General features: G+C 35.9%; 1 protein-coding gene across 1 annotated transcript in view; it reads right to left on the reverse strand.

The window, feature by feature from the left end:
• The window catches only part of LOC106572945 (F-actin-uncapping protein LRRC16A), a 190,037-nt gene that overhangs the window by 161,404 nt on the left and 13,079 nt on the right, over window positions 1-15,554 (reverse strand). The window contains exon 6 of the mRNA XM_082959205.1: window positions 6,597-6,672. Within this exon, the coding sequence (XP_082815331.1) occupies window positions 6,597-6,672 (76 nt within the window). The remainder of the gene's footprint in view (window positions 1-6,596; window positions 6,673-15,554) is intronic.

Raw genomic sequence — 15,554 nt, forward strand, 5'->3', positions numbered from 1 at the left:
GAGAGAGAGAGAGAGAGGAAGAGAAGAGAGAGAGGAGAGAGAAGAGAGAAAGGGGGAGAGAGAGAGAGAGAGAGAGAGAGAGAGAGAGAGAGAGAGAGAGAGAAAGGGGGAGAGAGAGAGAGAAAGGGGGAGAGAGAGAGAGAGAGAGAGAGAGAGAAAGGGGGAGAGAGAGAGAGAGAGAGAGAGAGAGAGAAAGGGGGGGAGAGAGAGAGAGAGAGAGAGAGAGAGAGAGAGAGAGAGAGAGAGACAAAGACAGAGAAAGAAACAGAGAGACAGAGAGACAGACAGAGACAGAGGAAGAAAGAGAGAGAGAAAGAGGGAATGAGAGAGAGAGCGAAAAGAGAGATAGTAGGTGTGCTCAGAGTAAAGGACAGGAGGTCACAGTGGACTTCAGAATACTGGTCCTCATGCTAGACTGAAGGATGTTTACACACAGTACAGTGAGGGATGTAAACACACAGTACAGTGAGGGGTGTAAACACACAGTACAGTGAGGGATGTAAACACACAGTACAGTGAGGGATGTAAACACACAGTACAGTGAGGGATGTAAACACACAGTACAGTGAGGGATGTAAACACACAGTACAGTGAGGGATGTAAACACACAGTACAGTGAGGGATGTAAACACACAGTACAGTGAGGGATGTAAACACACAGTACAGTGAGGGGTGCTAACACACAGTACAGTGAGGGGTGCTAACACAAAGTACAGTGAGGGATGTAAACACACAGTACAGTGAGGGATGTAAACACACAGTACAGTGAGGGATGTAAACACACAGTACAGTGAGGGATGTAAACACACAGTACAGTGAGGGATGTAAACACACAGTACAGTGAGGGATGTAAACACACAGTACAGTGAGGGATGTAAACACACAGTACAGTGAGGGATGTAAACACACAGTACAGTGAGGGATGCTAACACACAGTATGTAAACACACAGTCATTGGCATAAGAGAACTGGAAGGAAAGGCGGCCAAAGGAGGAATTGGCTTTGTGAGATATACCTGTTGGAGCGCGTGCTACGGGTGGGTGCTGCTATGGTGACCAGTGAGCTGAGATAAGGCGGGGCTTTACCTAGCAGAGACTTGTAGATGACCTGGAGCAAGTGGGTTTGGCGACGAGTATGAAGCGAGGACCAGCCAATGAGAGTGTACAGGTCGCAGTGGTGGGTAGTATATGGGGCTTTGGTGACAAAACGGATGGCACTGTGATAGACTGCATCCAACTTGTTGAGTAGGGTATTGGAGGCTATTTTGTAAATGACATCGCCGAAGTCGAGGATCGGTAGGATGGTCAGTTTTACGAGGGTATGTTTGGCAGCATGAGTGAAGCATGCTTTGTTGCGAAATAGGAAGCCGATTCTAGATTTAATTTTGGACTGCATAATGTGAGTCTGGAAGGAGAGTTTACAGTCTAACCAGACACCTAGGTATTTGTAGTTGCCCACATACTCTAAGTCGGAGCCATCCAGAGTAGTGATGCTGGACAGGTGGGCAGGTTCGGGCAGTGATCGTTTGAAGAGCATGCATTTAGTTTTACTTGCATTTAAGAGCAGTTGGAGGCCACGGAAGGAGAGTTGTATGGCATTGAAGTTTGTCTGGAGGTTAGTTAACACAGTGTCCAAAGAAGGGCCAGAAGTATACAGAATGGTGTCGTCTGCGTAGAGGTGGATCAGAGAATCACCAGCAGCAAGAGCGACATCATTGATGTATACAGAGAAGAGAGCAGGCCCGAGAATTGAACCCTGTGGCACCCCCATAGAGACTGCCAGAGGTCCGGACAACCATCCCTCCGATTTGACACACTGAACTCTAACAGAGAAGTAGTTGGTGAATCAGGCGAGTCAATTGAGAAACCAAGGCTGTTGAGTCTGCCAATAAGAATGTGGTGATTGACAGAGTCGAAAGCCTTGGCAAGATCGATGAATATGGCTGCACAGTAATGTCTCTTATCGATGGCGGTTATGATATCATTTAAGACCTTGAGCGTGGCTGAGGTGCACCCATGATCAGCTCTGAAACCAGATTGCATAGCGGAGAAGGTACGGTGGGATTCGAAATGGTCGGTAATCTGTTTGTTAACTTGGCTTTGGAAGACCTTAGAAAGGCAGGGTAGGATAGATATAGGTCTACAGCAGTTTGGGTCTAGAGTGTCACCCCCTTTGAAGAGGGGGATGACCGTGGCAGCTTTCCAATCTTTGGGAATCTCAGAAGATACGAAAGAGAGGTTGAACAGGCTGGTGACAGGGGTTGCAACAATTTCGGCAGATCATTTTAGAAAGAGAGGGTCCAGATTGTCTAGCCGGGCTAATTTGTAATGGTCCAGATTTTGCAGGTCTTTCAGAACATCAGCTATCTGGATTTCGGTGAAGGAGAAATGGGGGAGGCTTGTGCTTGTTGCTGTGGGGAGTGCAGGGCTGTTGACCGGGGTAGGGGTAGTCAGGTGGAAAGCATGGCCAGCCGTAGAAAAATGCTTATTGAAATTCTCAATTATCGTGGATTTATCAGTGGTGACAGTGTTTCCTTGCCTCAGTGTAGTGGTCAGCTGGGAGGAGGTGCTCTTATTCTCCATGGACTTTACAGTGTCCCAGAACTTTTTTGAGTTTGTGCTACAGGATGCAAATTTCTGCTTGTAAAAGCAAGCCTTAGCTTTCCTAACTGCCTGTGCATATTGGTTCCTAACTTCCGTGAAAAGTTGCATATCACGGGGGCTATTCGATGCTAATGCAGAATGCCACAGGATGTTTTTGTGCTGGTCAACGGCAGTCAGGTCTGGAGAGAACCAAGGGCTATATCTGTTCCTGGTTCAAAATTTTTTTTAAAGGGGCATGCTTATTTAAGATGGTGAGGAAGGCATTTTTAAAGAATGACCAGGCATCCTCTACTGACGGGATGAGGTAAATATCCTTCCAGGATACCCGGGCCAGGTCGATTAGAAAGGCCTGCTCGCTGAAGTGTTTTAGGGAGTGTTTGACAGTGATGAGGGGTGGTCGTTTGACCGCAGACCCATTACAGATGCAGGCAACGAGGCAGTGATCACTGAGATCTTGGTTGAAAACAGCAGAGGTGTATTTGGAGGGCAAGTTGGTTGTGGCCCCCTCGTGCTATTACGTCGTCAGACGAATCAGCAGGGCTCTGTGTGGTAAACCAGGCCAATTGGCAAAATAGGTATGGTGGCCAAAGAATTTGTCCGATGGGCCTCTTAAGCTAACAGTCCGATGTGCTCTGGACAGCTAGCAGGCCGCGGCTAGCAGGCTAACGGATGGGCATTCAGGGGACGACGCGATGGCGGAGCCAGTTGAGAAAACCCCCTCGGGCAAATGACGTCGGTGGACCAGTCGTGATGGGTCGGCGGGGGTTCGGGCCAGTTGGCAAAATAGGTATTGTAGCCCAGGGAGTGGCTGATGGGCCTCTTTGGCTAGCCGGGAGATGGGCCTGGCAGGGCTAGCTCCAGGCTAATTGGTTCTTGCTTCAGGACAGGGACGTTAGCCAGGAGTGGCCACCCGGATAGCAGCTAGCTAGCTGCGATGATCCATGTGAAAAAAAAAGAAAAAACGTTCAGAGCTTGCGGTAGGAATCCGGAGATATGGAGAAAAATGAGTCCGATTTGACTGGCGAAAGTTGTCCGTGCTAGAGGTATCTGATGACTGCTAGCTGTGGCTAGCTGACTACTAGCTAGTTAGCTGGCTCGCTTCTGTTGTGGTTCCAGTTCAGAAGATGGATCAGCAGGGCTCCGTGTGGTAAACCAGGCCAATTGGCAAACTAGGTATAGTGGCCAACGAATTTGTCTGATGGGCCTCTTAAGCTAACAGTCCGATGTGCTCTAGACAGCTAGCGGGCCACGGTTAGCTAGCAGCCGGTTAGCTGGCAGCCGGTTAGCTGGCAGCCGGTTAGCTGGCAGCCGGTTAGCTGGTAGCCAATTAGCTGGCTAGCTTTTGATGGGAGTTCTGGTTCTTAAGTATTAAAATAGCAGATCCGTACCACATTGGGTGAAGCAGGTTGCAGGAGAGTATATTCAGTTCGTAGATGGAAAGTGATATTAAAATATATAAAAAAAAAAAAAAAAAAAAAGGAAAAACAATGTTTACAAGGGACAGGAAGGGACAAGACAAAACACACATCCGACTGCTACGCCATCTTGGAAAACCAGTGTGTGAGCCGGAACAGCTCAAAGGAGCAGGAGTCTATCTCCTGTTTCTGTATAGCATGAGCAGGCTTGATGTACCAGTACACCCCCTGGACAGGACACTAGTCTGTCTCCTGTTTCTGTAGTGAGACAGCTTGATGTACCAGTACACCCCCTGGACAGGACACTAGTCTGTCTCCTGTTTCTGTATTGAGATAGCTTGATGTACCAGTACACCCCCTGGACAGGACACTAGTCTATCTCCTGTTTCTGTAGTGAGACAGCTTGATGTACCAGTACACCCCCTGGACAGGACACTAGTCTGTCTCCTGTTTCTGTAGTGAGACAGCTTGATGTACCAGTACACCCCCTGGACAGGACACTAGTCTATCTCCTGTTTCTGTAGTGAGACAGCTTGATGTACCAGTACACCCCCTGGACAGGACACTAGTCTGTCTCCTGTTTCTGTAGTGAGACAGCTTGATGTACCAGTACACCCCCTGGACAGGACACTAGTCTATCTCCTGTTCCTGTAGTGAGACAGCTTGATGTACCAGTACACCCCCTGGACAGGACACTAGTCTGTCTCCTGTTTCTGTAGTGAGACAGCTTGATGTACCAGTACACCCCCTGGACAGGACACTAGTCTGTCTCCTGTTTCTGTAGTGAGACAGCTTGATGTACCAGTACACCCCCTGGACAGGACACTAGTCTATCGCAGGGTCTTACCCCAATCTTGCTCCTTAATGCTGAGGTATTTTGGAATGCAGAGGAATCAAAATCACAACCTTCCAACCAACAAGGCCATTAGGTCCAGAGGAGCCTGATGAATGCTTTCCTGTCACAGACTAGCAGACACATGCATCACATCACATACCAGTCAAAACAGGAGCTTCAGTATCCCAAAAGACATGTGCTGGTTTCTATGGCAACTTAGCTCTCAAACAAAGCTACCGGGCTGAGGGGCTCACCTCTCTCTCTACCTCTCTCTCTCTCTCTCTACCTCTCTCTCTCTACCTACCCCTCTCTCTCTCTACCTACCCCTCTCTAACGCTCTCTCTCTACCTCTCTACCTACCCCTCTCCCTCTACCTACCCCTCTCTCTCTACCTACCCCTCTCTCTCTACCTACCCCTCTCTCTCTACCTACCCCTCTCTCTCTCTCTCTCAATTTAAGGTGCTTTATTTACATTGCCACAGCAAGTGAAATAGACAAACAAAAGTGAAAAACAATAAAAATGAAGAGTAAATATTACACTCACTAAAGTTCCAAAAGAATAGAGACATTTCAAATGTCATGTTATGTCTATATACAGTGTTGTAATGATTAGCTCTCAAACAAAGCTACCGGGCTGAGGGGCTCACCTCTCTCTCTACCTCTCTCTCTCTCTCTACCTCTCTCTCTCTACCTACCCCTCTCCCTCTACCTACCCCTCTCTCTCTACCTACCCCTCTCTCTCTCACCTACCCCTCTCTAACTCTCTCTCTACCTCTCTAACTACCCCTCTCCCTCTACCTACCCCTCTCCCTCTACCTACCCCTCTCTCTCTACTTACCCCTCTCTCTCTACCTACCCCTCTCTCTCTACCTACCCCTCTCTCTCTCTCAATTTAAGGTGCTTTATTTACATTGCCACAGCAAGTGAAATAGACAAACAAAAGTGAAAAACAATAAAAATGAAGAGTAAATATTACACTCACTAAAGTTCCAAAAGAATAGAGACATTTCAAATGTCATGTTATGTCTATATACAGTGTTGTAATGATGTGCAAATAGTTCAAGTACAAAAGGGAAAATAAATAAACATTAATCTCTCTCTCCATAGTCAATACAGGACATTAACATACGGAGTCTAATTACCCCCACAAAGCCTTTTGGCCTGCTTGTGTGTGTGTGTGTGTGTGTGTGTGTGTGTGTGTGTGTGTGTGTGTGTGTGTGTGTGTGTGTGTGTGTGTGTGTGTGTATGTGTGGGTGTCCTCCATGATGGAACTGTGTGATAGTTGACAAGACTAGGAGGAGAGGATGTTCAGATTGTGTCTGAGATGCTTGGGCCTGACTGGACTGACACGGTGTAATTGATACCCATTGTCTTTGTGGAATGAACAGTCTTATCACAGAGAAACACTAGACTGTTCTGCCGTGGGGGAGAGACAGACAGAGAAAGACAGAAAGATGAGGAAAGGGAGGGGACAGAGGCAGACAGAAGAGAGAGAGAGAGAGAGAGAGAGAGAGAGAGAGAGAGAGAGAGAGAGGCAGACTGAGAGATGAGGAAAGGGAGGGGACAGAGGCAGACAAAAAGAGAGAGAGAGAGAGAGAGAGAGAGAGAGAGAGAGAGAGAGAGAGAGAGAGAGAGAGAGAGAGGCAGACTGAGAGATGAGGAAAGGGAGGGGACAGAGGCAGACAAAAAGAGAGAGAGAGAGAGGCAGACTGAGTGGGGGTACGAAGGCTCAGTTTAACTCACCAGTTTACAATCCTTTGTGGAGAGCTTTGTGAACCATTGGTTGTACTCCAATACTGCTATTATAGCCACTAGATCCCTGCCAGGGACACAGAGACAATATCAATCACATTGGGATATTACGCACCTTGGGAGAATGGATGAAGGCTGTTTCAGTAAACCCATATCAGGAAATTAATAACAACGTAAATGCTTTTTTTATTTCAAATAATCAACCATTATAATATGAGATATACTGCATATTAATTTAATTACAAAGTAAAACGTTACAAAGTTAAAGGGACAATCTGCAGTTGCTACATACATTTTTGGACTTAAAAATGAACGATACGAACCCATTGATTCTAGAAGAATAGAATTTATAAATGAACGATACGAACCCATTGATTCTAGAAGAATAGAATTTATAAATGAACGATACGAACCCATTGATTCTAGAATATAATTTATAAATGAACGATACGTACCCATTGATTCTAGAAGAATATAATTTATAAATGAACGATACGACCCATTGATTCTAGAAGAATATAATTTATAAATGAACGATACGAACCCATTGATTCTAGAAGAATATAATTTATAAATGAACGATACGAACCCATTGATTCTAGAAGAATATAATTTATAAATGAACGATACGACCCATTGATTCTAGAAGAATATAATTTATAAATGAACGATAGGTACCCATTGATTCTAGAATATAATTTATAAATGAACGATACGACCCATTGATTCTAGAATATAATTTATAAATGAACGATACGTACCCATTGATTCTAGAATATAATTTATAAATGAACGATACGAACCCATTGATTCTAGAATATAATTTATAAATGAACGATACGAACCCATTGATTCTAGAATAATATAATTTATAAATGAACGATACGTACCCATTGATTCTAGAAGAATATCATTTATAAATGAACGATACGAACCCATTGATTCTAGAAGAATATAATTTATAAATGAACGATACGACCCATTGATTCTAGAATATAATTTATAAATGAACGATACGTACCCATTGATTCTAGAATATAATTTATAAATGAACGATACGAACCCATTGATTCTAGAAGAATATAATTTATAAATGAACGATACGTACCCATTGATTCTAGAATATAATTTATAAATGAACGATACGAACCCATTGATTCTAGAAGAATATAATTTATAAATGAACGATACGTACCCATTGATTCTAGAAGAATATAATTTATAAATGAACGATACGACCCATTGATTCTAGAATATAATTTATAAATGAACGATACGACCCATTGATTCTAGAATATAATTTATAAATGAACGATACGAACCCATTGATTCTAGAAGAATATAATTTATAAATGAACGATACGAACCCATTGATTCTAGAAGAATATAATTTATAAATGAACGATACGTACCCATTGATTCTAGAAGAATATAATTTATAAATGAACGATACGTACCCATTGATTCTAGAAGAATATAATTTATAAATGAACGATACGTACCCATTGATTCTAGAATATAATTTATAAATGAACGATACGACCCATTGATTCTACAATATAATTTATAAATGAACGACACGACCCATTGATTCTAGAAGAATATAATTTATAAATGAACGATACGAACCCATTGATTCTAGAAGAATATAATTTATAAATGAACGATACGTACCCATTGATTCTAGAAGAATATAATTTATAAATGAACGATACGACCCATTGATTCTAGAAGAATATAATTTATAAATGAACGATACGAACCCATTGATTCTAGAATATAATTTATAAATGAACGATACGTACCCATTGATTCTAGAAGAATATAATTTATAAATGAACGATACGACCCATTGATTCTAGAAGAATATAATTTATAAATGAACGATACGTACCCATTGATTCTAGAATATAACTTATAAATGAACGATACGTACCCATTGATTCTAGAATAATATAATTTATAAATGAACGATACGAACCCATTGATTCTAGAAGAATATAATTTATAAATGAACGATACGTACCCATTGATTCTAGAAGAATATAATTTATAAATGAACGATACGTACCCATTGATTCTAGAAGAATATAATTTATAAATGAACGATACGTACCCATTGATTCTAGAAGAATATAATTTATAAATGAACGATACGACCCATTGATTCTAGAAGAATATAATTTATAAATGAACGATACGTACCCATTGATTCTAGAATATAACTTATAAATGAACGATACGTACCCATTGATTCTAGAAGAATATAATTTATAAATGAACGATACGAACCCATTGATTCTAGAAGAATAGAATTTATAAATGAACGATACGTACCCATTGATTCTAGAAGAATATAATTTATAAATGAACGATACGACCCATTGATTCTAGAAGAATATAATTTATAAATGAACGATACGACCCATTGATTCTAGAAGAATATAATTTATAAATGAACGATACGAACCCATTGATTCTAGAATATAATTTATAAATGAACGATACGTACCCATTGATTCTAGAAGAATATAATTTATAAATGAACGATACGACCCATTGATTCTAGAAGAATATAATTTATAAATGAACGATACGTACCCATTGATTCTAGAATATAACTTATAAATGAACGATACGTACCCATTGATTCTAGAAGAATATAATTTATAAATGAACGATACGAACCCATTGATTCTAGAAGAATATAATTTATAAATGAACGATACGTACCCATTGATTCTAGAAGAATATAATTTATAAATGAACGATACGACCCATTGATTCTAGAATATAATTTATAAATGAACGATACGACCCATTGATTCTAGAATATAATTTATAAATGAACGATACGAACCCATTGATTCTAGAAGAATATAATTTATAAATGAACGATACGAACCCATTGATTCTAGAAGAATATAATTTATAAATGAACGATACGTACCCATTGATTCTAGAAGAATATAATTTATAAATGAACGATACGTACCCATTGATTCTAGAATATAATTTATAAATGAACGATACGACCCATTGATTCTAGAATATAATTTATAAATGAACGATACGAACCCATTGATTCTAGAAGAATAGAATTTATAAATGAACGATACGTACCCATTGATTCTAGAAGAATATAATTTATAAATGAACGATACGACCCATTGATTCTAGAAGAATATAATTTATAAATGAACGATACGACCCATTGATTCTAGAAGAATATAATTTATAAATGAACGATACGAACCCATTGATTCTAGAATATAATTTATAAATGAACGATACGTACCCATTGATTCTAGAAGAATATAATTTATAAATGAACGATACGACCCATTGATTCTAGAAGAATATAATTTATAAATGAACGATACGTACCCATTGATTCTAGAATATAACTTATAAATGAACGATACGTACCCATTGATTCTAGAAGAATATAATTTATAAATGAACGATACGAACCCATTGATTCTAGAAGAATATAATTTATAAATGAACGATACGTACCCATTGATTCTAGAAGAATATAATTTATAAATGAACGATACGACCCATTGATTCTAGAATATAATTTATAAATGAACGATACGACCCATTGATTCTAGAATATAATTTATAAATGAACGATACGAACCCATTGATTCTAGAAGAATATAATTTATAAATGAACGATACGAACCCATTGATTCTAGAAGAATATAATTTATAAATGAACGATACGTACCCATTGATTCTAGAAGAATATAATTTATAAATGAACGATACGTACCCATTGATTCTAGAATATAATTTATAAATGAACGATACGACCCATTGATTCTAGAATATAATTTATAAATGAACGATACGAACCCATTGATTCTAGAAGAATATAATTTATAAATGAACGATACGAACCCATTGATTCTAGAAGAATATAATTTATAAATGAACGATACGTACCCATTGATTCTAGAAGAATATAATTTATAAATGAACGATACGAACCCATTGATTCTAGAAGATTCTAGAAGAATATAATTTATAAATGAACGATACGAACCCATTGATTCTAGAAGAATATAATTTATAAATGAACGATACGAACCCATTGATTCTAGAAGAATATAATTTATAAATGAACGATACGACCCATTGATTCTAGAAGAATATAATTTATAAATGAACGATACGAACCCATTGATTCTAGAATATAATTTATAAATGAACGATACGTACCCATTGATTCTAGAAGAATATAATTTATAAATGAACGATACGACCCATTGATTCTGAGAATATAATTTATAAATGAACGATACGTACCCATTGATTCTAGAATATAATTTATAAATGAACGATACGAACCCATTGATTCTAGAATATAATTTATAAATGAACGATACGAACCCATTGATTCTAGAAGAATATAATTTATAAATGAACGATACGTACCCATTGATTCTAGAAGAATATAATTTATAAATGAACGATACGTACCCATTGATTCTAGAAGAATATAATTTATAAATGAACGATACGACCCATTGATTCTAGAATATAATTTATAAATGAACGATACGTACCCATTGATTCTAGAATATAATTTATAAATGAACGATACGAACCCATTGATTCTAGAAGAATATAATTTATAAATGAACGATACGAACCCATTGATTCTAGAAGAATATAATTTATAAATGAACGATACGTACCCATTGATTCTAGAAGAATATAATTTATAAATGAACGATACGTACCCATTGATTCTAGAAGAATATAATTTATAAATGAACGATACGACCCATTGATTCTAGAAGAATATAATTTATAAATGAACGATACGAACCCATTGATTCTAGAATATAATTTATAAATGAACGATACGTACCCATTGATTCTAGAAGAATATAATTTATAAATGAACGATACGACCCATTGATTCTAGAAGAATATAATTTATAAATGAACGATACGTACCCATTGATTCTAGAATATAACTTATAAATGAACGATACGTACCCATTGATTCTAGAATAATATAATTTATAAATGAACGATACGAACCCATTGATTCTAGAAGAATATAATTTATAAATGAACGATACGTACCCATTGATTCTAGAAGAATATAATTTATAAATGAACGATACGACCCATTGATTCTAGAATATAATTTATAAATGAACGATACGACCCATTGATTCTAGAATATAATTTATAAATGAACGATACGAACCCATTGATTCTAGAAGAATATAATTTATAAATGAACGATACGAACCCATTGATTCTAGAAGAATATAATTTATAAATGAACGATACGTACCCATTGATTCTAGAAGAATATAATTTATAAATGAACGATACGTACCCATTGATTCTAGGAACGATACGTACCCATTGATTCTAGAAGAATATAATTTATAAATGAACGATACGTACCCATTGATTCTAGAATATAATTTATAAATGAACGATACGACCCATTGATTCTACAATATAATTTATAAATGAACGACACGACCCATTGATTCTAGAAGAATATAATTTATAAATGAACGATACGAACCCATTGATTCTAGAAGAATATAATTTATAAATGAACGATACGTACCCATTGATTCTAGAAGAATATAATTTATAAATGAACGATACACCATTGATTCTAGAAGAATATAATTTATAAATGAACGATACGACCCATTGATTCTAGAAGAATATAATTTATAAATGAACGATACGTACCCATTGATTCTAGAATATAATTTATAAATGAACGATACGTACCCATTGATTCTAGAAGAATATAATTTATAAATGAACGATACGAACCCATTGATTCTAGAAGAATATAATTTATAAATGAACGATACGTACCCATTGATTCTAGAAGAATATAATTTATAAATGAACGATACGACCCATTGATTCTAGAAGAATATAATTTATAAATGAACGATACGAACCCATTGATTCTAGAAGAATATAATTTATAAATGAACGATACGTACCCATTGATTCTAGAAGAATATAATTTATAAATGAACGATACGTACCCATTGATTCTAGAAGAATATAATTTATAAATGAACGATACGACCCATTGATTCTAGAAGAATATAATTTATAAATGAACGATACGAACCCATTGATTCTAGAAGAATATAATTTATAAATGAACGATACGTACCCATTGATTCTAGAAGAATATAATTTATAAATGAACGATACGAACCCATTGATTCTAGAAGAATATAATTTATAAATGAACGATACGACCCATTGATTCTAGAAGAATATAATTTATAAATGAACGATACGTACCCATTGATTCTAGAATATAACTTATAAATGAACGATACGTACCCATTGATTCTAGAAGAATATAATTTATAAATGAACGATACGAACCCATTGATTCTAGAAGAATATAATTTATAAATGAACGATACGTACCCATTGATTCTAGAAGAATATAATTTATAAATGAACGATACGTACCCATTGATTCTAGAAGAATATAATTTATAAATGAACGATACGACCCATTGATTCTAGAAGAATATAATTTATAAATGAACGATACGAACCCATTGATTCTAGAATATAATTTATAAATGAACGATACGTACCCATTGATTCTAGAAGAATATAATTTATAAATGAACGATACGACCCATTGATTCTAGAAGAATATAATTTATAAATGAACGATACGTACCCATTGATTCTAGAATATAACTTATAAATGAACGATACGTACCCATTGATTCTAGAATAATATAATTTATAAATGAACGATACGAACCCATTGATTCTAGAAGAATATAATTTATAAATGAACGATACGTACCCATTGATTCTAGAAGAATATAATTTATAAATGAACGATACGACCCATTGATTCTAGAATATAATTTATAAATGAACGATACGACCCATTGATTCTAGAATATAATTTATAAATGAACGATACGAACCCATTGATTCTAGAAGAATATAATTTATAAATGAACGATACGAACCCATTGATTCTAGAAGAATATAATTTATAAATGAACGATACGTACCCATTGATTCTAGAAGAATATAATTTATAAATGAACGATACGTACCCATTGATTCTAGAATATAATTTATAAATGAACGATACGTACCCATTGATTCTAGAAGAATATAATTTATAAATTAACGATACGTACCCATTGATTCTAGAAGAATATAATTTATAAATGAACGATACGTACCCATTGATTCTAGAAGAATATAATTTATAAATGAACGATACGACCCATTGATTCTAGAAGAATATAATTTATAAATGAACGATACGACCCATTGATTCTAGAAGAATATAATTTATAAATGAACGATACGTACCCATTGATTCTAGAATATAATTTATAAATGAACGATACGAACCCATTGATTCTAGAAGAATATAATTTATAAATGAACGATACGAACCCATTGATTCTAGAAGATATAATTTATAAATGAACGATACGTACCCATTGATTCTAGAAGAATATAATTTATAAATGAACGATACGACCCATTGATTCTAGAAGAATATAATTTATAAATGAACGATACGTACCCATTGATTCTAGAAGAATATAATTTATAAATGAACGATACGACCCATTGATTCTAGAAGAATATAATTTATAAATGAACGATACGAACCCATTGATTCTAGAAGAATATAATTTATAAATGAACGATACGAACCCATTGATTCTAGAAGAATATAATTTATAAATTAACGATACGTACCCATTGATTCTAGAATATAATTTATAAATGAACGATACGAACCCATTGATTCTAGAAGAATATAATTTATAAATGAACGATACGAACCCATTGATTCTAGAAGAATATAATTTATAAATGAACGATACGTACCCATTGATTCTAGAAGAATATAATTTATAAATGAACGATACGTACCCATTGATTCTAGAAGAATATAATTTATAAATGAACGATACGTACCCATTGATTCTAGAAGAATATAATTTATAAATGAACGATACGTACCCATTGATTCTAGAATATAATTTATAAATGAACGATACGACCCATTGATTCTACAATATAATTTATAAATGAATGATACGACCCATTGATTCTAGAAGAATATAATTTATAAATGAACGATACGAACCCATTGATTCTAGAAGAATATAATTTATAAATGAACGATACGTACCCATTGATTCTAGAAGAATATAATTTATAAATGAACGATACGTACCCATTGATTCTAGAATATAATTTATAAATGAACGATACGACCCATTGATTCTACAATATAATTTATAAATGAACGATACGACCCATTGATTCTAGAAGAATATAATTTATAAATGAACGATACGAACCCATTGATTCTAGAAGAATATAATTTATAAATGAACGATACGTACCCATTGATTCTAGAAGAATATAATTTATAAATGAACGATACGAACCCATTGATTCTAGAAGAATATAATTTATAAATGAACGATACGACCCATTGATTCTAGAATATAATTTATAAATGAACGATACGTACCCATTGATTCTAGAAGAATATAATTTAGAAATTAACGATACGTACCCATTGATTCTAGAAGAATATAATTTATAAATGAACGATACGACCCATTGATTCTAGAATATAATTTATAAATGAACGATACGACCCATTGATTCTAGAAGAATATAATTTATAAATGAACGATACGAACCCATTGATTCTAGAAGAATATAATTTATAAATGAACGATACGTACCCATTGATTCTAGAATATAATTTATAAATGAACGATACGTACCCAATGATTCTAGAAGAATATAATTTATAAATGAACGATACGTACCCATTGATTCTAGAAGAATATAATTTATAAATGAACGATACGACCCATTGATTCTAGAAGAATATAATTTATAAATGAA

The sequence above is a fragment of the Salmo salar genome, chromosome 02 (genome assembly GCF_965601325.2).
Source record: "Salmo salar chromosome 02, fSalSal1, whole genome shotgun sequence".
In the NCBI taxonomy this organism is placed as follows: Eukaryota; Metazoa; Chordata; class Actinopteri; order Salmoniformes; family Salmonidae; genus Salmo; species Salmo salar.